At 45.3% G+C, this 23,424-nt stretch overlaps 1 protein-coding gene across 2 annotated transcripts in view; it reads left to right on the top strand.

Moving 5' to 3' along the window:
• Positions 1-4,224: 4,224 nt before the first annotated feature.
• LOC135911436 (uncharacterized) overlaps positions 4,225-23,424 on the top strand; it is a 153,283-nt gene continuing 134,083 nt past the window's right edge. For both annotated transcript variants that reach the window (XM_065443724.1, XM_065443725.2), the window contains exons 1-2: positions 4,225-4,341; positions 8,721-8,861. In XM_065443724.1, the coding sequence (XP_065299796.1) occupies positions 8,760-8,861 (102 nt within the window). In that variant the 5' untranslated portion in view covers positions 4,225-4,341; positions 8,721-8,759. The remainder of the gene's footprint in view (positions 4,342-8,720; positions 8,862-23,424) is intronic.

The following is a 23,424-nucleotide window of genomic DNA, read 5'->3' as shown; positions in this document are numbered from 1 at the left end:
CTGGTTCCCGATGAAAATTTTTGCGACCTGTTTGTGGGCTCCATACTTGGAAATGATCGCTAATCAAGAACAGCGTCCTTTGCAAGAAACAACGAACAAATCGGCTAAATTGATTCAAACGCCTCACGGGATGCATTTTTTTCCATACACCAATTAGTTATGTTCTATAAAGAGAGAGAGAGAGAGAGAGAGAAAGGCAAAGGAAAGACAGGGAGGTTAACCAGAGATTATCTCCGGTTGGCTACCCTGTTCTGGGGGAAGGGAAAGGGGATGCAATAGGTGAGAAAGAAAGAAGGATAAAAAAAGGAAAAAAAAAACCTAAGCACACACACGCACGTACACACGAACTATTTCTGTGGGCACTGTCACGCAACCCTATGTTCTATAAGCTTTAAAAGATTATAGAACATAAGCGTTTAAAGCTTATGTTCTATAAGCTTTAAAATAATCCAAGTGTTTTCTTTTGATTACCTCCAAGGTTTCAGTGTTCTCATTTGTCTATTAGTTCTGCGCATAAAACAGGAAATAGAGGCGAGGGTCTTGATGCCAATGTAGCATGGCCCAGGCTGTAGTATGCGCGAAGCCAACGATCAAACGTTTTTGCACATTAAAACACATAATCTCCACGCTAGCGGTTAAACTTGCCTCCGGGCTCTACGCATTTCAATTTACCACGCCGTGGTGGCGTGATGGCTTTGGCGTAATCTGCTAAGCCTGAGAAGGCGGGGTCAAATACCGGCCATGGTGGCCGCGCTTCCATGAAGGCGACATACAATAGCGCCCATGTACCGTGCATGGGTACAGGTTATTGAAACCAAGACGATAAAAATATCGAAGAGTTACCCTCCACGGCGCGCCTTATAATCATATAGTAGTTTTGGCATACCAAAAACCCCAAGTGTATGCGATTTCTAATTTCTTATTGCGATAGTAGTTACATGGACACTCCCGTCGCATTTTCGTCGTCTTCGTTGTCATCGGCGTCACTGCGATGTTCTGCATAACGTCCAAGTGCGATAATACCGTGGTTTCAAGCCGTATAATGCAGGTGCGAGTGTAAGCGGGTGAGCGTGAGCCAAGAATGGTGGGATGGTCTTGCGCATGCAAGCAAGGAAGGCGACGACGAAGTTCGCCTTCTTCAACACGCGCGAAAGGCACCGGGGAAGCGCGGGATGAGGTTTTCTACTGCGGCAGCGATTGCATATGGCATGCATGAACGTGGCCGCGCGAGCCCTATTTTGAAGGCCATTTGCGACGAGTACAGAGCTTAGGTGTAACGAGGCTTGATAGCTTCGCGTGCGCTGTGCTCTCGCCGTTTAGTTTGTAAGGAAGCGAGAGGCAGTGCGGAGGTCAATCCGGTCGCTGCGGCTGCTGTTTTTCGACACGCCAGCGTTTCCAGGGAAATGTCCCCGCTCCTCGACTGAGATGTGCTTGTGCTTGTTTTTAGGTGCCTGACAGTGTGCTTGTTAATTTCGTTAGTAAGAGCATGTTCGCCACAACATACACACGTTATCACCACTATTTTTATTTCGCATAGCTGTCTAGCAATTTGGTATCACAATTGGCGCTTCTCAATTCTGGCGAAGCTGTGAGTTTTCCCTAATAGTAAAGCCACTCGAAAAATCATTGTGGCAAGTGATTTTCAAGATGACACCCTGCAGCCTACAGTGTGTGTCGCAAATTGCCATTGAGTCGCAACTGGGACCGTGTAAGGCAAATTTGAAACTTACTGAAGCGTTCTGTGCGGCCTATAGAATCACATTTAAACATATTGTGCACTGATGCCCCTGGCTGCCTTGCGTTTAACTTTAGGGAGCAGTCATTTACGTTCTATTGAAATGGTAGCCTGAATGGCATGATAAAAGTAAGAACGTGCATTGCCATCACAACCAAAAGTGGCAGAAAGAGTGCCAGCGATATTTACGCTAGCTTAACTCATGGCGTTGAAAAATTTCAGAAGTGACCTGGAGAAGAACGCGGGAAAGAATAAAAAGTTACAAATTTGGAAAAAACATCAATAAAGGCACGAGCGAAGGTAACAGAATTTTTCATGCTTAGGAAGTTCTTAGGTAGTATCATGGGATTGATGCCGCGACCGAATACTGCTGAGCCGCGGAGTGCTAAGCGAGAGTGAGTCCAACCCTCGGTTGATGAGTCCCAAGATGTCGTAACGCATCAAGTCCCTGTAATCTGAAGACTGTCATCTCGTAAACGGCATAAGCTTTGAGGGCAAATGTAACAGCTAGTCCCACTACTGGGGCCTTTCTCGCCGCTGGCCAGAAATATATCTTTCTTCGTGTTCGAGACTCCTTAGAGAGGCACAATCTTTTAGATGAACTGTTCCTGATGCAAAATCTAGAGAAAGAAAGGGATTGAGTTGGTAGGCTTTTCTATAAGACTAGCCTAAGGCTCCAAAGTGGCCACTGTGGAGGACACACTGGCAGGTTGGGGACGCAGTGGCTACTTCAAAATCACGCTGGAATAGGAGAAACGTGGTTGTAAATCCGGACCATTATAGCTTATAAATCTGGACTGGCTTCACAACTGGCAAAAATATCTCCAGTACGCATATGACGACGAAGTGGAAAGTAGTTCAGTCGTAGGATAGCCTCCTTGCATATTAGAAAAATAACAAGATTCAGCATGGTGACTTTTGTATTTTGAAACTGCTAAACTGGCGAAAAAGTATAAGGAATCCAGTAATGTCCTAACGAAATTTTCATATTCTGTATTTATATATGAGCTATTATTCCTAATTCTGGTTATTATAACACATATCCCTAAGTATGCTTCTTTTTCCTTCACATTTTATCTGGAACTTCTTGCTGCTGTAGCCTGTTGTGTTGTCGCGAATTTTTTTTCAATGCCTGTTTACCGGAAGGTATTTGGGCCTTCTAGAAATATGATTTCAACGTGTTCCTCATCGGCGATAAGGATGCCATATATGGCAACAGAGCACAATGTAAGTCTTCTGGTGAGGTCTTTGTAATGCCATATGTTTTGATTATATGATAAAGCATAGATAAATGATACGTGCAGCTCAATCTGCGCATTACGTACTTCCGCAATATACAAATATGAATGGTTCGCCTAAACAAAGAGCTGTGTTGGACGTCTGCCAGCTATGCAATCAGTTGCTTCTGCAGCTCTGTTTTATATTTCCGACAGTCCTCTTGCAATAAACCCAATTTTATATCACTGAGTCGAAAGAAAGGGATGTGGTGATATCTAGTTTTTTCATATCACCTCCTTTTGATTCATGCATGTAACGGGCTAATGCAAAATGAATATCTTTACAAAATTAAGGTGATTGTATCGGTAATAGCGCAGAAAATGTTTGCGGTTACTTTTCGAATAATATATTCAGTATAAAGGGACATAGCCTAAAACCAATCGTGCCAGTTCCTTTATTGATTCATAACTGTTAAGTACTCATATAGCGGCTTGCCACATAAATATTTAATTGTGTATTACTTTCCTGAACACTGTGTAAAAAACGGTAGAGAAATCTGCAGAGGAAAATTATTTATCGCACTAGGAGTGTTGTTTATTATCGAACGCAATCATAAGGTTGATACCTTCATTGTCCCTTCATTGTGGCGCCAAAGAGACGCCCAAAATAAATGCAATCGAGTAGATGTGCTGACGCGTTTACAGGTTTATGACAGCATTCTTCAATCGAGGTATTCATCCAGGATACCTAGCGAATAATTGATGGTCCGCGTTAGAATATGGCGCCAAAGAGACGCCCAAAATAAATGCAATCAAGTAGATGTGTTGACACTTCTACAGGTTTATGACAGCATGCTTCAATCGAGGTATTCATCCAGGATATCTAGCGAATAACTGATGGTCCGCGTTTGAATAACTTTTCCTAACGCATTACGCCAGAGGTGCAGTTGCGCGCAGTGCACTGGGTCTTATGCCAGTGTAGTATCGGGTTTTTGTCTTCTGCACCAAGGCATCGCCTTACCATTTTTGGTTGCTTTCGGCTTTCGCGTTTTTTTTTAGCGCAACTGCTTCTGATGTTTGCGCTGGTGACCTTTTGATGCTAGAGAGGTGCTACTGGTTTTCTAAACCTAGCTATCCCTCCACATATACGAAAAGAAAAAGTGTCTGATCGTGGTCTCACTCAGCCTTGAGCTGCACAAAACTATAATGACTGAAAATAGGCATGACAGCCACAGCTGCGGACACCATAGCAAGGCGCCCGTAGTTAGAATTCCGACGTTCACGCAGTCATACCTCTGTTCCTGTAACAACGAGCAGCGTGCACATTTCGCTCCAAGAAACCTCTTACCACTGGGCAGAGACCACTGGCAACTATCGGCTTACGATCCAGTTAGTATCTTGCTCTTGAAATTTATCTTTGAACATCAATGATAATCATAATGTTCGATTTGGTCGTTAACTATAACCGTAAGCGTGGGAAACATTCATGTCTTGCTTTTAGCTCCGCCTGCATAACACTGTAGAACTTCCGAAACTTAGTTTAACACAACAGAGTTTTCCAAATTGGCATACCTAAATAGCTTAGCAGACGGAAGTGCCCATGTTTACTCATAGGCCCATTGCATTCTTTTGTTTAAGGAGCGGTTATGCGTTCCCTAGCTTTGGCGCTGATATTTCTAAAGCTCGATGGTCCCTAATATATTAGGCATCGTTGAAATTTTCATCTGTGCGAAAAAAATTGTGTTTAATGCATTGATTCGCATTACTCACGACGTAAGGAAAAATTGATCGTCGAGGGTTATTACGCGGCTCATATACAGGAAGCAAAAGCACGAAGATAGAAATAAAAATTGAGAAACATTTTCTCTTTATTCATTGTTTAAATCGCCATATTGGTTGAATCATAAGGGTGAACTATAATGATCGTTATAGAATAGGGGATATGCGTAACTCGGCAAGTGCGATTGTCCACATATGTGGCTTGACCTACACAACACGGCAGACGTTGCCTTACATATATGTAAAGCAACTCGAGCCGGTATCGTTATCCATGAAAGCATCTTTACTACATAGTCACCACTTTCAAGCTGGTGTCATAAACTGGTAGTCGGCCGTCTTGTGTAGGGCAAAATTATAGTCGGTACGAACCTATCTCTAGTATTTCTCATAATCGAGAGATCATTATTGGAACTAAAAAACTACCATGTGGGGGCATGCTGTCAGTGACCGCACCTTCTTATCAGGTGCACCATTACCAAAGCAGTTGGAAAAGCAAGAGTAACCATTGCCACTTGACATATGTCGACAATGAAACATGTTTTTGTTGAAGATGCGTTCGTTAAATGCGGGTTGGAAGTGGTCAGGACAGGCAACTCATTCCTTACCATTGAGGCCTTTAGTCGTGATCAAGCACTCAAATCTGATGGAAGGATCTCCCAGTTTTGGTCCTTCTTGTACACTAATTATTTCCTACATGTCGGTTATGTAATAATATTGGACGATATCTTCATATCAGCAAAGTACCACGATGACTACTTAGAAGTAAATGGTCATGTAATTTTCATATATCGATCGACTTGTCGCTACATTCTTTGAATGCTAATTGCATTACCAACAGCAGTCACCGTGTTGTCTGTTTTACCCGAAGTTGTCGCCATAGAAAAATACGGTATGATAAGGCGTCATTGTGGTAACAGGAGGCTGCCAAGACTTCAACCTTTCGCTCGTTCAATTCCTAACCTCAGCCTAAAATTATAATTTCAAAACCAAATCTCCTGTTCTATATACACATCTTGCTCAGGGTAGAGGTACACTTACTTTCTGCAGTTCATCACCGCACACATGAGGCTATTGCAGGAAAAGGCATTGCACTTGTTATTTGTTTCTTTCACTTTCTGTGCACTTCTTACTTTTGACACTGCTTTTTTTGCCTGCAAGGTAGGGACTTCAGCTTTCACAGGCACTCTGACTGCAAGCACTAATAAAATACAGAATTGCAAGCACTGCAATATAGCGAGTAATAATTCAAGTGCCTAACTCAAACAAATAAGCGGAAGAGTGTGCCATTCAACAGCACGCTGTGTAATATCTCCCTATTGGCAGCTAGAGGGCAAAAGGCGCGGGCTTTCTGTGTCTATAACGTTGGTCTAATAAATAAGTACCGTACCAATTATCACACAGCTCCTTCGTTACCTATCTTCCATTGTGCGCCCCTGGTTGGCAAAACCTGCTCCGATAAAATTTTCTCGGCTGTCTTATGTTTTCGGTGAATAAAAAGGGTGATATAAATGCTCCCTCAGGACGCTTACAACTAACGGGACAGGGAAATATATGATGGGAACCAGTTGCAATCAAATGTCCCATTGGGAGAAATAGCCGGCGTCGGCAGCAGCCAAACGGCATCTAAATTCCCACTGACTGCAATGCCAGGTCACGTGCGCGCCTGGACGGAGCAGATGAGATGAGAGGGAACACCTGCTACCAAGCCAGGGGTTGCGTGAGGCGAGGAGGCACCGCCGCCACGCCACGTCGCCCTCGATCTCGGAGGTCTGAGTTATGCGCTCGTTTCCTTTCCGCGGAAGCTATCGCCTGCCTTATTACTCATCGCTATAAGGAAATTACTGCAGAAGATACAATAAATTCGAAAGGAAAGAGATTGCCTGTAATGAGTTTCGAACCCTACGAAGCCAGGCTAAAAAGTCCAGTGCAACTGGCTTAGACCCGATGGGCTATGCCAGTGCCTCCGAGATAGCGGGCCTCTGCACTTTGCTTTACGATAGTGTCACGTAGTAGTGACGGTTAAGAAAGCAGCAAAACTGTAAATGGCAACGCTAGCGTTTTACTGGGTGAACCTGTGCCCTCAAAAACAGGCTGCACTCAAAGAACAACGATAGCAGCGAACACAGTCGGCGATTGTCGAAAATCTGCTCAGCGGGTCAAGCGACTAGGCTTTCATACATTAGCCATCGAAGGTTTCAGAGTAATCGCTAATGCCCATGTATCTTCCAGAAAGATCTACACCATTCGCGTCGCGCATAAATGAAATGAGCTGCTCGAGTCATCGCTTTATCTAGCGGCCCGCGTCTTTTCTATCTGTTTCTGGATTCTGCGTTTCGAACGCTGAGGCGCCGTAGCTGAGCAGCCATCAGATTTCTGCAACAAGATGCGCACTCGTAAGCCTTACAACTCTTGATAAGCGCAGGTTTGCGGTAAATGGAGAACACCTACTATGGCAGAGTTAGTTCCTTCAAATACGGCCACTCCCTCTCTAATCAGCAAATGTTTTACCGATATCTTTCATTCTGCACGCCGAGAGAAATGCTAAATTTAGCTCCGATTACGTCATGCGTCGGGTGACGATGGCGCCATTTGTGCTCGAGACATACAAATGATTGAGTAATGACTTTTTTTTTCAATACAAAGATGCCAAAGTACATACGGCACTTTGACACTACGTTTGCGAAGCTGTAAGTGATAAAAGCGTATATGCGTTGTCTGCATGATGTTTAAGCAAGTGACCCTGTGTAGTAACCGAACGGAAGATGATTCAGGTAAGAAAAAAAGCAGTTGCCATATTAGGGTAGTCTGAGAGTTTCTAATGTTTTGTGCGCGGAAAGAAGTTGGCGTTTTCCGTGCCTGCTAACCTAAAGTACGCCGACAAGGCGAAATTACTGCAAAATTGTTATTTTGTTGGCTGGAAGGAGGGGAGGGTTGATTGTACTAGTCACAGTAAAGACACGAGACACCAAATTGTAAATGAATCCTTTACTGCTACGGGCTACTGCAACCCTCCGCCACCAACGCTGGTAGCGTCTAGCACTGTTTAGCATGAAAATTAAATTTTATCCACTCACATTGTTGTCCTTGCTGCGAAAGTAAACGTCTCAAGTGGTTTCCATCGTTGCAGGACATCTATTTAAATACGCCAGCAAACAGTACCAACACGACAAAGGTGAAAGCACCGGCTGTGCGTGCAGCTGTGCTACGGAACCAACAGTTTTTTTTTGACGTTCTAATAACAAGATTGCGGATGGTGACTTGCGAGATATGTATAGATGGCGCTTGACCTTTCAATATCTTCTATTTCGGAGAAAACATGATGTATGCAAGAAAATATTTCGTCCTGCAGTCGACATAAAATAGGATGATGATGATGATGACGACGACGAGGACGACGATGATCATGATGATGATGATGATGATGATGAAGTGCAATTGCATTACTATACCTCCCTCCATTGCTGCATTACTATACTTAAAGCTGCACTTCATTAGGAAGTAGCACAACGCTGCGAAGGTGGAAGTCGGGAGGGAAGAGGTAGAGGTAGGTAGGTACAGAAAGTAGTGTTTGCACACTCAACTTATTCTCGATTCAGATTGAGCCCCTCATACTCTTGCATACCGTCTTTTGCTCACCCTTCTATACCTTCTTAAAATATAACGGGCTTAACATATCTGTTTGTTACGCTAACTCCAGAATTTTTCAAATAGTTTTTTTTTTTTGGCTCGGAACTGATGAATACTGAAACAATGTAACGCGTTCGGGCCAACGCATTTGGCTGCAGCAATTTTGAACGCTGTGGCGTAACACCTGGAATCTGGTTGAATGTTTACGTCCTTTGCTCTGTTTTTTTTTATTTGCTTGCTTTCTTGCTTACCAGTTGTAATTTTTGCGTGTTTGCCTGTATTCTTAGCATTCTTTTGCAGCTTGTGCAATAGCCACATTAAAGACTGCAGTATATTAAAATAAATCATTGATTTACCTGTAGGCGCACTACTTGCGTGTACACCACCTGATTGTGCCTAACATGTCCCTGACCGTTTGGAATCCGAACGCGAATCTCAGCTTAGACAGTATTGCCCAAATGGTGAAGATCAGGGAAAAACATGGCTACCACATCTACTACCAGGTGAGTGAATTTCACTGCGCAAGAGGGCGCCAAGCTTCATACCATGGTTGCATTACACATATTTTTACTGAACAGGTAGGCATCACAAGTAACTTTCTAGAGTTGTTCCGATGAAGTTGGACTTACTATAAATAAGTTTTATCAGATAACTTTTAGCGCCTTTATCTAATGTTTTAGATATCTCGTTTGTCTATTAAGTACATTTACATCCAATTGCTTAATCGGCAAATATTTTTTTTTCTTCGCGCGTCTATTCTTTGTGCAAAATAAATGCCTACTTGGACGCGCAGCTGGTAATAATACTTAGAAATTAAGTGCGTCGATGCAGGTTGATTTTTTGTATGTGATGCAGATTGTAAAAGAAATTTTTTGCTATCTTTTTTTGTTTTTATTCTTATATGATGCCGATCTCTGCCTATTTGGTAGGCGTCGATTGGCGCGTCAAGGTGTTTATTCGGCTTGTTTTTTGCCCTACCCTCGTTATGTAATGAATTAGGAAATAAATTAATTCCGTAATGAACAAAACATTGTAGCCAAGCATATGTACGGAGAGTTTAGTAAGGTAAACAGGAGCGTGCAGAAAATACCACTGAAACATTTGACTGAGCACCAAAGACCAGGTTTTTATATTATGCAGGTGTTTATTTAGCAAACATGGCCAACCTTCACAGAACAATGCTAGGTTTGTAGATAAGTGACAAAAATGAACGGTTTAGTAAATGCCGAAGCATGTGGAAAAATAAAAACTACTTATTTTACAATGTTACCTGGGAATTACTTGCAGATAAAGGAAATCAAATGGGTAAACACAAGTGTTGTAACATTTGTCTGAGTCACAAAAGCTACCAAAAAATCAAGAGTTAGAGGGAGAAGAAATGACAAATGAAAGAAGGGAGGTTTACCAGGACTGAGCCCGGTTGACTACATTTCACTGTGGGAAGGAAAACTGGGGAGAGAAAGACGAAGGGAAGAAGAGAAAGTCCACTGTGGATATCCCCGACGTAGTAACAGTATTCTGTTAGATATCGCTATGGTCACTCAGCCTGAATTTGTTTAGCTGTCTAAAGAAATGTATTCATTTAGAACGTGCCAGGAGCAAACACAACGAATATTATGTTCCTAGCTGAAGCAGTAATGCTTGTAATAGAAAGATGATTATATATCTGAAAAATTCACGAGATGCATTTAGAATCTTATAATCGTGTTCTCAAAGGCCGGTACCAATTCAAAGCAACAGGATTTTTAACCAATACGCGGATCACTGTAGGTAAATATTTGTGAATTTTGTGCATTGGTCATCCCTGTTGAGGAATGGTGTTATGTGTGGTCGGCAAGATTTGACAAGTAATATGTGGAATTTTGATAATTGCGGAGCCGTCAAGCAAATCTGCTTTACTCGCGCTCCTATTAAAGAGAAGTGACTTATTCATTGCTTCCGAAGGCCTATTCGTAAGTGCGCAGGTAATGTCCACTGAAAAGTTCCTGCCTTTCATGTGCAGCCTACGCTTCAGAAAGACCACACTATGGGTTCTAATGGGAAGATTTACGGCTTAGTGCGAGCAGCTAAATAAGTTATGCAATTTTAATGCACATGTTATGATGTATATGAAACAAAGCTTTGGTGAAACGCTCCCTGGGGAACTACAGCAATGTTTCGGGACTCGTAACATGCCTAGTTCAAGATGAGGTAGATAGAAAGAAGTCTATGCGCAAAATTTGACGTTTGAAATACGAGGGAGAGCATGAGGTATAGCTCGCAAGAAGAGCTGTTTTTGAGAATGACGCCGAAAAACACACTTCCTCCATTCTACAGTGTAAAAAGCGGTGTAGCGCGAAGCTGTTGCCGACGTTAGAGAAGTACAACCGACGTTAGACAAGTACCAGCAATCCACTTGACGTTAGACGGCGTTAAACGAGCACTGCCACCGCAAGCGATGTTAGACAACCCCAAAGCGCTGATGTAATACGTTTATTTCGTTATAGCTGTGACGATGGCCTTGCAGTCACTGCGATACACGGCAAGCGTTTGGGCGGCCAACTTGGACACGTTTTCAGCCAAGACGCCTGCACGATCTGCACCGCGTTGTTGGTAGCTGCTGCCGCTTGTTTTCTTTCTGCCGTTGTACGTGCTCACGCGGCTGTTCGGCAGACCTACGTATACGTGACCTACACATAGACCACACAACGACACGGAAACCCGTTGCTAAACTACTTTTCCTTGCAGAGGCCACCGCCATCTGCCCTAGAGTTGTGCCGATTCACGTCAGTCCACAGGCCGACAAGTGCAGGCGCACACTGTACAGCGGTATCAGCCCCTACCCTTTTAGCTGCCGTTTGATGCATGTCTGAGTGGCTCCGGCCTCGGGGTAGGAGTGCTGTTTGTTGTGATGCTCGTCACGCACGGACTTGTTTTTCCAGGGCTCCGTGGCGGCGACGAAAACAACTTTTTTGTGCACGCTTTGGGCTTCGTTCTTCCTTTTTTTATTTTGAAGTTTATTTAACCTTCAAATAATAATTTTCTAGGCTTCCTTTTCTTCTTGTTCTTTTTCCGTTTGCGCGGATGTGTTTTCTGTATATTTGGCTTTACAGGATAGTCAGAGCGTTCTTTCGTGCCACGTGATTCGAAACGTGCAATTGTGTGAGACGCTAGGTCTTCATAACCTTTAAATAGTAATTAGGAAGTGGGAAGGCTCCTAGCTGTTAGTGGTTTTAGTGTATGCGCACTGGTATCAGGAATACTGTTTTGTTAGGCCAGTGCAAGCGTGGCCGCATGTTTGAACACATGCGAGCACTTGTCATTTCTTCTGTTTGTGCTGCATTTATTGCTTTAAAATATTGGTAATGAGTGATTTGCAGCACTTTGACGATTTTGGTTTCTTTGTATATCGGCATTTGCTAGTAGGTACGCACTCTAAAAGCTTCGGTGTTTGCATTAGGACAAGCTGATTGCAACACATCTCAAGAAAGCGGTAAACTGCAGCGTGCGAGGGGTTCTTCAAGGTACGCGACGGAAAGGATGAGAATCGACAGCAAATCGAGTCAATCGACAGACATAGTGATGTGAATGCTAGTGTAAAGAAAATGGATGATTTCCCGGGTGAGTTAACGAAACAGGTGAAATAGCTAAAAAATGACCTATACATTAAGCGTGATGTACAGAAGTCGGTAGAAAGTAAGACTTCAAGTAGCTGAGGAAAGGATGAACACGGCCGCCATTATGACCGAGAATAGTCGAAAAGGAACGCTGTCTTCCTACTTGACAGGACAGGGTGGTCTACAAAGCACGTGGAAGGCGTGCCACGCGGGGTAGGGGCAGATGGAAAGAAATTCACGTATACCATGAAGCGGCCACAAAGTAAAAGCAGGAACTACGGGGTCAATGCCCTTTGTCAAGTCCAAATTATGCAGAAAATGATCACAAAGGGAAGCATGGACAGGCCTCGCCAGTCGTAGAGAGTGAAAGGGTGACTACTGGCGGCGACTCAAACCTGCCTAGGTGCTCAGAGGCGTATGTGGAGAGGGGACAGGCGATAAAAGAGTGGTGGTAGGGGCATTTCTAGGGCGGGCATTTGGTTTTATCATGCAGCGAGAAAAAGAAAAGCTCGTGGAGAATGCCAACTGACGCAACTTTTTCGTTGTAGTAGGTGGGCTAAATGGCGTGCTGAACGAAAAAGGGGCCGGTCCGGCTGAGCGCTTGACACGAAGGGGGTAGAGATTTGCGCGGTACGTCATTTAAGGTGCAGATCGTGATGTGCATGGTGCCAGAGATTTTATTAATTTATTTATTTAATTATTTATTTCAAAATACTGCAGGCAGCAATGCTGCCTTAGCAGGAGAGGGTTACATCAAGTGCAATGACAAAGATTTCACAAAGGAATTTACATTTGCACAATCAACAACAGACGCTGTCAGACAATTCCACTCTTCAATTGTGAGCGGAAAAAAAGACTTCTGAAATATTTTCGTCCTCGCAAAGTACGGGCGGATAACATTCGAGTGATTCATTCTAGACCTGTGTTGTGGGCGAGAAAGAAAAGTTTCGCGCGGGAGACCGATTTTGTTCTGATATATCAAATAAAGCATATTTAGTCTCGCAATCTTTCGGCGTACACGGATGGGGTTCCAGGTTCAGTCGCTGTAACATGTGAGTAACAGATGAAGAAGACCGATAGTCAGATACAATAAATCGGGCAGCGAGGCGCTGAATTCGGTCTGCTTGTGCGATATCTTTAACGTAGTATGGGTCCCATACTGCGGAAGCGTACTCAAGGACTGGTCGAACCAAAGTGCGGTATGCCTCGAGTTTAACACTTGACGGCGAGTCTTTTAGTTTTCTGCGCAAAAAGCAAAGTTTATTGAACGCTGTTTTACGAACGTTCTTCAAATATTTATCCCATTTTAAGTTGCTTGCGATATTTAGTCCTAAATATTTGACAGACCTTACCGATTGAATAGCTTTATTAGCAATGTGGTACGTGTGAGACAGTGGCTATTTCTTTGTGGTGATTGTCATGGCAACTATTTTATCAAAATTTATTTGCATACCGTTTCGTTCGCACGAGTGCGCGAGTGTAGAGAGACTATTGTTCAGTAGTGTTTGGCAAGAGGAGCTATTGACAACACTATACATCACGCAGTCATCAGCGATTTTATTGCAACAGAATTATCGATGTTAGAAGCAATGCCATTTATATAAATTAAAAACAACAGAGGACCAAGTACTGAACCTTGTGGAACCCCAGACAATACCGGCAGATCAGTAGACCTAACACCCGCACACTCCACAAACTGTGAGCGATTACTCAGATAAGCCTGCAAGCATAATATCAATCTCTCAAGAAGCCCTGCATCCCTTAATTTGTCAATGAGTAAAGTGTGTGGCACACGATCAAAAGCTTTTGACATGTCAAGAAAAACCGCATCTATCTGCCTACAATTATCCAGACCTGAAGCAAAATTATGTATAACCGAAATTAATTGTGTAGTTGTTGAGACAGTCCTGCGGAAACCATGCTGATACTCAACGAATAATTTTTTTTATTCAAAGTGCTGAGATTTATGGTGAGCTATTGCATGCTCCAGCAATGTACAGCATGTGCTTATTAGAGAAATTGGTCTGTAGTTACGAGGTTTTAGCCTGCTTCCCGATTTAAACATGGGAACTACTCTTGCCATGAGCCAATCTGCGGGTAAGGAGCATGGGTTGAGTGATGCGTTAAACAGAACATAAAGGTAATGGGACACAATGTCTGAGTACCGTACAAGGAAGGCATTCGGTATGCCGTCAGCGCCGCTTGAATTTTTCATCTTTATATTTAAAAGAAGAGGAAGTATTCCTTCACAACCAAGTACTAGGTCAGGCATTGAATTTGCAACGGGCGGTGGATCAGAATATTGTCACGGTTCACTTGAGACAAGAGCGGAGAGCGTTATTTTAACCTTGACAATTAGGACAAGCGTTCAGTGTTCGCTTCTTCTTCTCTAGCACGCTCGCTTGCACACACGAGGTCGTCGTCCTCGTCGTCAGCGTGGTTGGGCACAGATGGCGTCGCGGCATTTGCCCCCCTTCAGAAGGACCATCGTCCCGATGCTTGGCGGGTAGCACCCGGTGTCCAGCCCACCAGCAAGTGTTCATGTCATTCAGTCAAATAAGTTTTCATGCGCACCACGTGCACAGTCTCAGGCAGGTCCTGACGGCGCGTCGAGCAGGATTGGCTGGCAGGAATGACTTCATAGTTGACGTCGCTAAGGCGTCGTAGAACCTTGTACGGTCCGAAGTATCGGCGCAGAAGTTCCTCCGCGAGGCCTCGGCGGCGCACTGGAGCCCAAACCCAGACTCTTTGGCCGGGCTGGTAGACGACGCATCGATGGCGTTGATTGTAACGTCGCGCATCACGGTCTTGCTGGCTAGTTATGCGAACGCGTGCGAGCTGTCTTGCTTCTTCGGCGCGCTCTGTAAAATCTGCGGCGTCATTCTCGGAATCGCTCGAATCATGAGGAAGCATAGCATCCAGCATTGTAGTCACTTCTCGACCGTGGAGGAGACTGAATGGCGTCATTCTTGTTGTTTCTTGTCGAGCCGTATTGTAAGCAAACGTTACGTAGGGTAATATTTGGTCCCAGTTCTTGTGTTCCACATCGACATACATGCACAACATGTCTGCAAGAGTCTTGTTGAGGCGCTCCGTAAGTCCATTGCTTTGCGGGTGATAAGCTGTCGTCCTTCTGTGTGCTGTGCCACTGAGCGTGAGTACAGTTCGCAAAAGTTCAGCCGTGAATGTGGTTCCCCTGTCGGTTACGATGACCGCTGGAGCACCGTGCCTAAGAACGACGTTTTCGATGAAGAACTGCGCGGCTTCGGCTGCTGTACTGCTCGGAAGTGCTTTGGTTTCTGCATAACGCGTAAGGTAATCTGTCGCAACTATGATCCACTTATTTCCTGCAGTGGATATTGGGAATGGGCCCAAAAGGTCCATCCCAATTTGTGCAAACGGTGTTTCCGGCACTTGAACGGGATGTAATAGTCCGGCAGGTTTCGTAGGTGGCACTTTTCGTCGCTGACAGTCAAGGCACGTTCGAACGTAGTGCTTCACGTGTGTTGCGAGCCGTGGCCAGTAGTATTTCTCTTTGATCCGTGCTAAGGTTCTGGTGTAGCCTAGGTGGCCCGACGTAGCTTCATCGTGACAGGCCTGCAAGATTTCACTGCGGAGAGTTTTAGGGATGACTAGTAGATATCTCTTCCCTGTTGAAGAGAAGTTCCTCTTAAAAAGAACACTGTTTCGCATGCAGAATGATGACAAGTTCCTTGAGAACAATCTGGGCTTGTTTGTGGTGCGGCCTTCTAAGAAATCAATTAGTGAAGCGAGCTCGTGGTCATCTTGCTGTTGTTGAGAGATGGTAGCTGCACCAACAACTCCTAAAAAGCCTGCGGATTCGTCATCATCTCGGCCTGACGACTCGATCGGTGATCTGGACAGGCAGTCAGCGTCTAAGTGCTGTCTTCCCGGTTTATAGACCACTGTCATGTCGTACTCTTGAAGCCGTAGGCTCCAGCGTGCCAAACGTGCAGATGGATCTTTCATGTTGGTCAACCAACAGAGAGAATGATGGTCACTTATGACTTGAAATGGGCGGCCATATATGTACGGGCGGAACTTGCTAATGGCCCATACGACAGCCAAGCATTCCTTCTCTGTGGTGGAGTAGTTCGACTCGGCACGTGACAGTGTTCTACTCGCGTACGCGATGACACGCTCAGCGCCGTCTTGCCGCTGAACAAGGACGGCACCTAGACCCACATTGCTGGCGTCGGTGTGGATCATTGTCGGCGCATCCACGTCAAAGTGGGCAAGAACAGGCGGAGTTTGTAGACGGTGCCGCAACTCGTTAAATGCCGCCTCCTGTTCCTCGCCCCACATAAACGTGACATCTTCTCTGGTTAGGCAGGTGAGCGGTGAGGCGATGCGTGCAAAACCCGCAATAAATCGCCGGTAATATGAGCATAGGCCCAGGAAGCGTCTGACTGCCTTCTTGTCCGTAGGCCTTGAAAACTTTGCGACGGCTGCGATTTTCTCAGGATCAGGTCTGACGCCTGTGTGACTTACAATGTGGCCCAAGAACTGTAGTTCTTGATAGCCAAAGTGGCACTTTTCAGGTTTTAAGGTAAGCCCAGCGGACCGTATGGCTTGAAGAACTGACCGTAGCCGACTGAGATGTTCATCAAATGTGGCAGAATAAACAATCACATCGTCTAGGTACACTAAGCAAGTCTTCCACTTAAGGTCGGAGAGAACAGTATCCATTAGTCTTTGGAACGTGGCTGGGGCGGAGCACAAACCAAAAGGAAGAACTTTGAATTCATAGAGCCCATCAGGCGTCACAAACGCAGTCTTTTCGCGATCCCGCTCATCGACCTCTATTTGCCAGTATCCACTTTTTAAGTCGATCGATGAGAAGTAACGTGCATGCCGTAGCCTGTCGAGGGAATCGTCGATGCGTGGTAAGGGATACACATCTTTTTTCGTGACCCGATTGAGCTTGCGATAGTCGATACAAAACCGCAGGCTGCCATCCTTCTTCTTAACGAGTACCACGGGCGATGCCCAAGGGCTTTTCGACGGCTGGATAACATCATCGTCCAGCATTTGCTTGACTTGCTGCTGTATTGCTTCACGCTCTTTCTCAGCCACGCGATACGGATGCTGTCGGATGGGTATTGCTGTTTCCTCCGTAATGATGCGGTGTTTCGTCAGTGGTGTTTGACGCACTCGGGACGTTGTAGAGAAGCAGTCTTTAAAATGGTCAATCAGTTCTCTGAGCCCTTGTTTCTGTTGCGGCGCTAAACCTGGGTCAACGTCGACGACGGGCATAGATGGCATCGTATCGGTGGTTGATTCCTGCTGTACAGCAAAGCAGTGTTGGACGTGGTCCATTTCGTCAAAGTACGCCACAGCGGTGCCTTTACTGATGTGCCGGCGTTCATTGGTAAAATTTGTCAGTAGTACCTCTGTGCGACCGCCGATTAGGCTGAGCTGCCTTGTTCCTGACTGACACTGTCGTCGAAGCGTGGATGTCTCTCTGGAAACTGGCGCGGAGTGGCAGGTGACATTTCCTGGATGCCACGCTGGCGATGAGGGCAAAAACGATAAATGTGCCCTGGTTCGCCACAGTGAAAACACAATGGTCGGCGGTCAGCAGTGCGCCATACGTCGGTCCTGCGAGGCTGGGGTCGCCTGAAATGCTCCCTCTGTGTCCAGGCAGCAATAGGTGGCCGCTGGTGGTACTGCTGTACCGGCATGGTAGAAAGCGGGCGACGGACAGCGTCTGCGTAGCTATATGCGCGTGGCTCGAAGCGCGGCTCGGGACTCAGTTCAGGGAGTGGCTCAGGAGGTGCTAATGCTTGCCGAATTTCTTGGCGAACAACTTCAGCGACCGAAGCAACAGTAAACTCCTTCGGTGTCACAGTCTGCTTCGCAATCTCCTCGCGCACAATGTCTCTTATCAGTTGACGCAGCGAGGTCTCGTCCGTCACTGTGAGTACTGCGGCTCCTGCAGGCGCATCGTTAGTCAGGCGTTCGTATTGCCGACAACGCTGCTGGAGCGCCCGCTCGATTGCTGTGGCTTCCTTAATGAATTCTTCCACCGTTGTAGGCGGGTTACGCACGAGACCAGCGAATAGCTGTTCTTTGACGCCGCGCATGAGATGGCTCAGCTTCTTCGAATCCGGCATGTTGGGATCCGCGCGACGAAACAAACGAGACATGTCCTCGGCAAACATGGAGACACTTTCATTGGGCTTCTGAATGCGCAACTCGAGAAGTCGTTGTGCATTATCTCGGCGATCAGTGCTTCCGAAGGTGTCAAGTAGCCGACGGCAAAATTCGTCCCACGTTGCCAAATGTGCCTCGCGGTTTTGGAACCACGTCCTTGCGCTACCTTCAAGAACGAAGTACACATTAGAAAGCTTCTGGTCCGGACGCCACTGATTGACCTTAGCTACGCGTTCGTACTGGTCCAGCCAGTCTTCGGCGTCTTCGTACGTGTCACCGTGGAAGCTTGAGGGGACTAGATTGTTTTGGATAGTCACCTGTGTTGGACTTGGAATCGCCATTTCCTGAGTCATTGAGGTCGCTGACGAAGTTCGTTGCAAGAGACCGAATTCCGGGCACAGACCTTGCAGGCGGCGGCTTGCACGGTGCACAGGTGTCTCGACGCGGGGATGATGTCTTGAAGGGCTGGACGCAGGGCTACTCGCAGGAGTCGTCCCTATCATGAGGCGATGATGCGATACCCAGCACCTCCACCAGTGTCACGGCTCACTTGAGACAAGAGCGGAGAGCGTTATTTTAACCTTGACAATTAGGACAAGCGTTCAGTGTTCGCTTCTTCTTCTCTAGCACGCTCGCTTGCACACACGAGGTCGTCGTCCTCGTCGTCAGCGTGGTTGGGCACAGATGGCGTCGCGGCAATATTGCGTTCGTAAATATTGAACATTTGGTCTTGTAAACGCTTGGTGACAAGTAGTGTTAAATTCATTTACAACAAAAGTAAGGTTTGTACACATGTTACCATTAATCTTTAGATAATTCACGCACGGTTGGGAACCTGACAAGTAGCGCCAGAACTTCTCAGGAGATTCCTTCAAGAAAGCTGTAAGAGTTTCACCATAAAATTTACTACGCGCAAGCTTCAATTTAGCAACCATCTGTTTTTGAAGGGCGGTTAATGCTGACGTAGTTTTATCCTTCCTTTTTTGTTTAATACGCCGCTTTAGATGGATTATGTCCCGACGAATTCATGGGTTCCGACGCTTTGTAATCTTTCTACGCAAAGGAACAAACCTGTCAATGCATGATGGCACGAATTTCTTGAACTCATTCCAAAGATGAGAAACATCGCCACCAGGCTCAAAATCAAAAAGTGAGAAATGCATTGCATCTAGGACAGATTCATTACCTGCAGCAGAAAAGTCATGAAAAGTTCTACCGAGGGAGGCGTTTTTGTGCTATTGATTTTTAGAGTAACTTGAACAATCCTGTGGCCCGAGATGCCATCAGAAGTAATAACTGGGTAATCCTCAGGAAAATTTTTCAGAAAAACAAGGTCAAGAATCGATTGCACAGTTGCAGTGGTGCGATTCGGAATAGTCACTATTTGTTTCAAGTCATGAAAAAATGAAGAATCGAGAAGTAGGCGTGCATTTTCTGCATCATCGGGCCCCGAGATAGCGAGTACATTCCAGTCTATGCCTGGCAAGTTGAAATCTCCAGTGAGCACCAGTTTGTGATTTGGTTTGAGCATGCGCTCTAGGTAAGCGGCCAGTGCTTCCAGGTATGACACATTGCTTTTTGGTGGCCAGTAAAACACGCCAAACAAGGTAGAATTATTTTAGTAATTGATTTTACACCAGACACATTCATGGTTTCGAATGCCCTCAAGCTCGACACATTGTACTTCATTTTTTGTTATTATAGCCACGCCCCCTCCTCGTCCTTCGCGATCGCGTCTTATTTTGTGGGAAGGCGGAATAATTTCGTAATCATTAATAATAGGTGTAAGCCACGTTTCAGTTATGGCAAGTATATGAAGGTTGTGAAGAAAAAGAAGGTCTTCAAGCTGATTAGACCTATTGGCAAGACTTCTTGTATTAAGCAAGACCATTCGGAGTTCTTTCGTTGCGGGTCAGTTAGATGTCCGTGTAGGTCGGGGTTTATGAAACGCGACAACCTGCGAGCTTACTTCGTTCCATTCACATATCTTGTCGTCTACACGTGGCCGGTCATAGTCCAGTGCAATTTTTCGCGCCTCATCTTTAAATTGCTTACCATACCGCCAAAGATGAGAACGCTTAGTCAGCGTAGCCTTACAGTAATCGTGACAGATCGATATACCTGTTTTCTTGAGCTTAAAGCAATTCTTCAATACAGGCACTTTTTCATTGTAGTCAAAGAAATTAAGCAACACAGGCCTAGGTTTATCGCTGATTCTACCTATTCTGTGTATCCGTTCGACTTTGTTGGTGGGGACACCTAGTTTTGCACAAAATATGTCAAGAACCCGCTTTCTCAAGTCACCAGGGCTCTCATTTGTTGGTTCTCCAAGGCCCAAAATTATAAGGTTCCTCGTCGACTTCGCTGTTCCAAGTCATTTACCTTCTGTTGATTGTTTATAGTTTCTTTCAAAGAGCTGACCTCTGACCGTAACTGAGCCAGTTGTTCTGTGTGTTTTGCAATAAAAGTGAGTACGTCGTTTAGTTTATCGAACCTATCGTTCATTGTTTTTTTCAAGAGGTGTTTGTGAAACAGAAACGCTGGTAATCGAGGCCTGCAAGGTTTCTTGCATGCTTTTTAACTTTAGCTCAATACCAGAAGGTCCGGGATTCACTTCTACATCCCCAGCCAGCCGCAGCAAAAGTACATTCCACGCTTCAGCAATCAGTGACAAACATACAGCTGGGCACGGCAGGACAATAATGAACCTATTATCGCTACGAAGACATATAGATGAGCGTCGCACACCGACCTGTACAAAAAAGAGCAACGGATTCATCGTTGTGCTCACGAAGGTCCCGCCGTGCCCTCTGATGTGGTCCCCGTCGGCGTGGCTCATATATCCCAGTGGCGGCGCTGATGTCATGTCTGGCTGGTCTGGCCTCGGCTTGAAAGCCCGTCTTCCGTAGGTGAGCACGTGGTCTTGAGCGTCGGCGATCGTTGTCGTGATATCCGATGAATTGCGAACTGGTATGGACGCAGTCCACAGCGTGACCTGTACAAAAAGGAGCAACGGATTCAATCGTTGTGCTCACGAAGGTCCCGCCGTGCCCTCTGATGTGGTCCCCGTCGGCATGGCTCATATATCCCAGTGGCGGCGCTGATGTCATGTCTGGCTGGTCTGGCCTCGTCTTGAAAGCCCGTCTTCCGTAGGTGAGCACGTGGTCTTGAGCGTCGGCGATCGTTGTCGTGATATCCGATGAATTGCGAACTGGTATGGACGCAGTCAACAGCGTGACCTGTACAAAAAGGAACAATTAACGGATTCATCGTTGTGCTCACGAAGGTCCCGCCGTGCCCTCTCATGCCTCTGCGTGACAGTCTCGTACATAGAGCCGTTGTGACTGCTGATGAGGGTATATGGAAAATGAAGCGAAAGAAAGGGTGTAATCTTGTAGAAGTAAATCGCGAAGTGAGAAGGTATAGTGGTTTTCAAGAAGAAGGGAACAACTTCAATCACAAGCTTGGATGACGATTGTGCTGGTGACTTGTTGGACGGGCATTAGCCTTTTCGCGGGGACCACGGATGCTCAGTAGGCCAGGGTAGGCAGTACTCAAGGAGGTCCTGTAGGCTAACCAGAGAGTAGCATCATCGTCAATAAGAGAAAAAGGAGGAAAACAAGAAAGAGGGCCCTCTTTGACATAGCCTGCATAAACATACAGGGCGGAAGAAGAAACGAAATGTGAGGAGAGATTCATGAGCAGTTAGAGAACAAACAGGGGTGTAGGCGGTTACAGAAACACACCTTAGAGAGGCGGAAGAGCCGCCAGTGATTAGGAATTGCAATTGGGGAGGGCGCAACTGAACTAACTCGGAAAGAAAGGTATAGGGAGATTCGGAATGCTTATCCATCTGGGAGCGAAATACAAAAGGGCAAATTCAATGTCTCAGGAGAATCTTTGGTTATCATGCACAATGAGCGGAAAGGAAACTTTTCAAGGCCTAATTTGTTTGTGGAGCAGAAATAATTGCAGAGAGAAGAATGAAAAGTTACTGGAATGCCTAAGTGCTGATATTAACAGTTTCAGGAATGATGCGAAAATTATCCTTTAAGGTGACATGAATGCCCACATACAAGATCCATATGGTTATACCGACAACAACACGATGTCAATGGCATATATTTGTAAGCAACATAATCTCGGCATCGGGAATACAAGGCCTATGTGTGATGGGCAGACCACAGGGAAGTGAGAAACCGGTAATCAACTTCTGATCACTACCTGATGAGAGAATTAATTTATGATATTTTTATAGGAATCGTCACTGAGAGGAGGGACAAAGTAGCATAGCGAGGGACTATAAACGCCTCATATCCAAAATGGAATATGTGGTAGGAAAAGGCAGCAAACAGCGAAGAATGACCAGTCCTAATTTGAAAGCTGAACAAATAACAGATGTAGTCACAAGAGTCGAGCGAGGATTTGGAAACGGCCAAGCAAAGCACATAAATATAGTGAACTTCTGACTGTATTTATGGCAGAAATACGGAAAGAAAAGCGACATGTTCGTTGGAAAGGGCAAAAGAAACCGAAAAGCTAGTGGAACAGGCAAATAGGAGAAGTGAATGCTAAATGACAGAAAGTATAACGAGAGCACCGATACGCAAAAAAACCTCACTCACCGTAAGAAGAAGTAGGCAGAAAAAGCGAAACCTACTGAGAGAGTAAATGTATGGTTCAAATATTGGTTCAAGCTAGGGTAAAATGTTAAACTGAACGTTCATTGTCAGAAATATATTATAAAAAAAGAAGGCCACACCTACATTACTTTGGAACCACCTAAACGTATTACGCAAGAACTATGGAACGATACATCATATCCGAGACGAAGATAGAAAGAAACTGGAAGAGAAGGCGCCATTAAATTACAGACGAATAATAACAGCCGAATCATTCCAAGGCAGTGACGTGGTTGCACTTGAGAAAAAGAAGCATGGCAGAGAACCAGATAGAAAAGGAGCTGGTGCTGACAAACTTCAACTGGAAGAAAGCCGAACACAAAATTCCTAAGCGTACGGCAACAAGGTTTAGGCTGATTAAGGAATTGGGACGAACAAATGAGGAACCTCTGTTGAAAGCAATAGAAAAAACTTTAAAAAAGACGAATACCATACAGTTGGCAACAAATTCGAATGAATTTAATAATCAACCTAAGGCGAAAAAGATAGAGTTCACTCAAATATATCGTTGAAGATTACATCGGTAATATGCAAGTTAGCAAAGCAGCCGGTTGCATTAAAGCTGGCAGCATGGACAGAGGATAATGTCCTATGGGGCTCTTGCATTGCCC

This window comes from Dermacentor albipictus, chromosome 4 (genome assembly GCF_038994185.2).
Source record: "Dermacentor albipictus isolate Rhodes 1998 colony chromosome 4, USDA_Dalb.pri_finalv2, whole genome shotgun sequence".
In the NCBI taxonomy this organism is placed as follows: domain Eukaryota; kingdom Metazoa; phylum Arthropoda; class Arachnida; order Ixodida; family Ixodidae; genus Dermacentor; species Dermacentor albipictus.
Note: the sequence above shows the minus strand (reverse complement) of the source record. Positions and strands in the feature narration are given on the sequence as shown.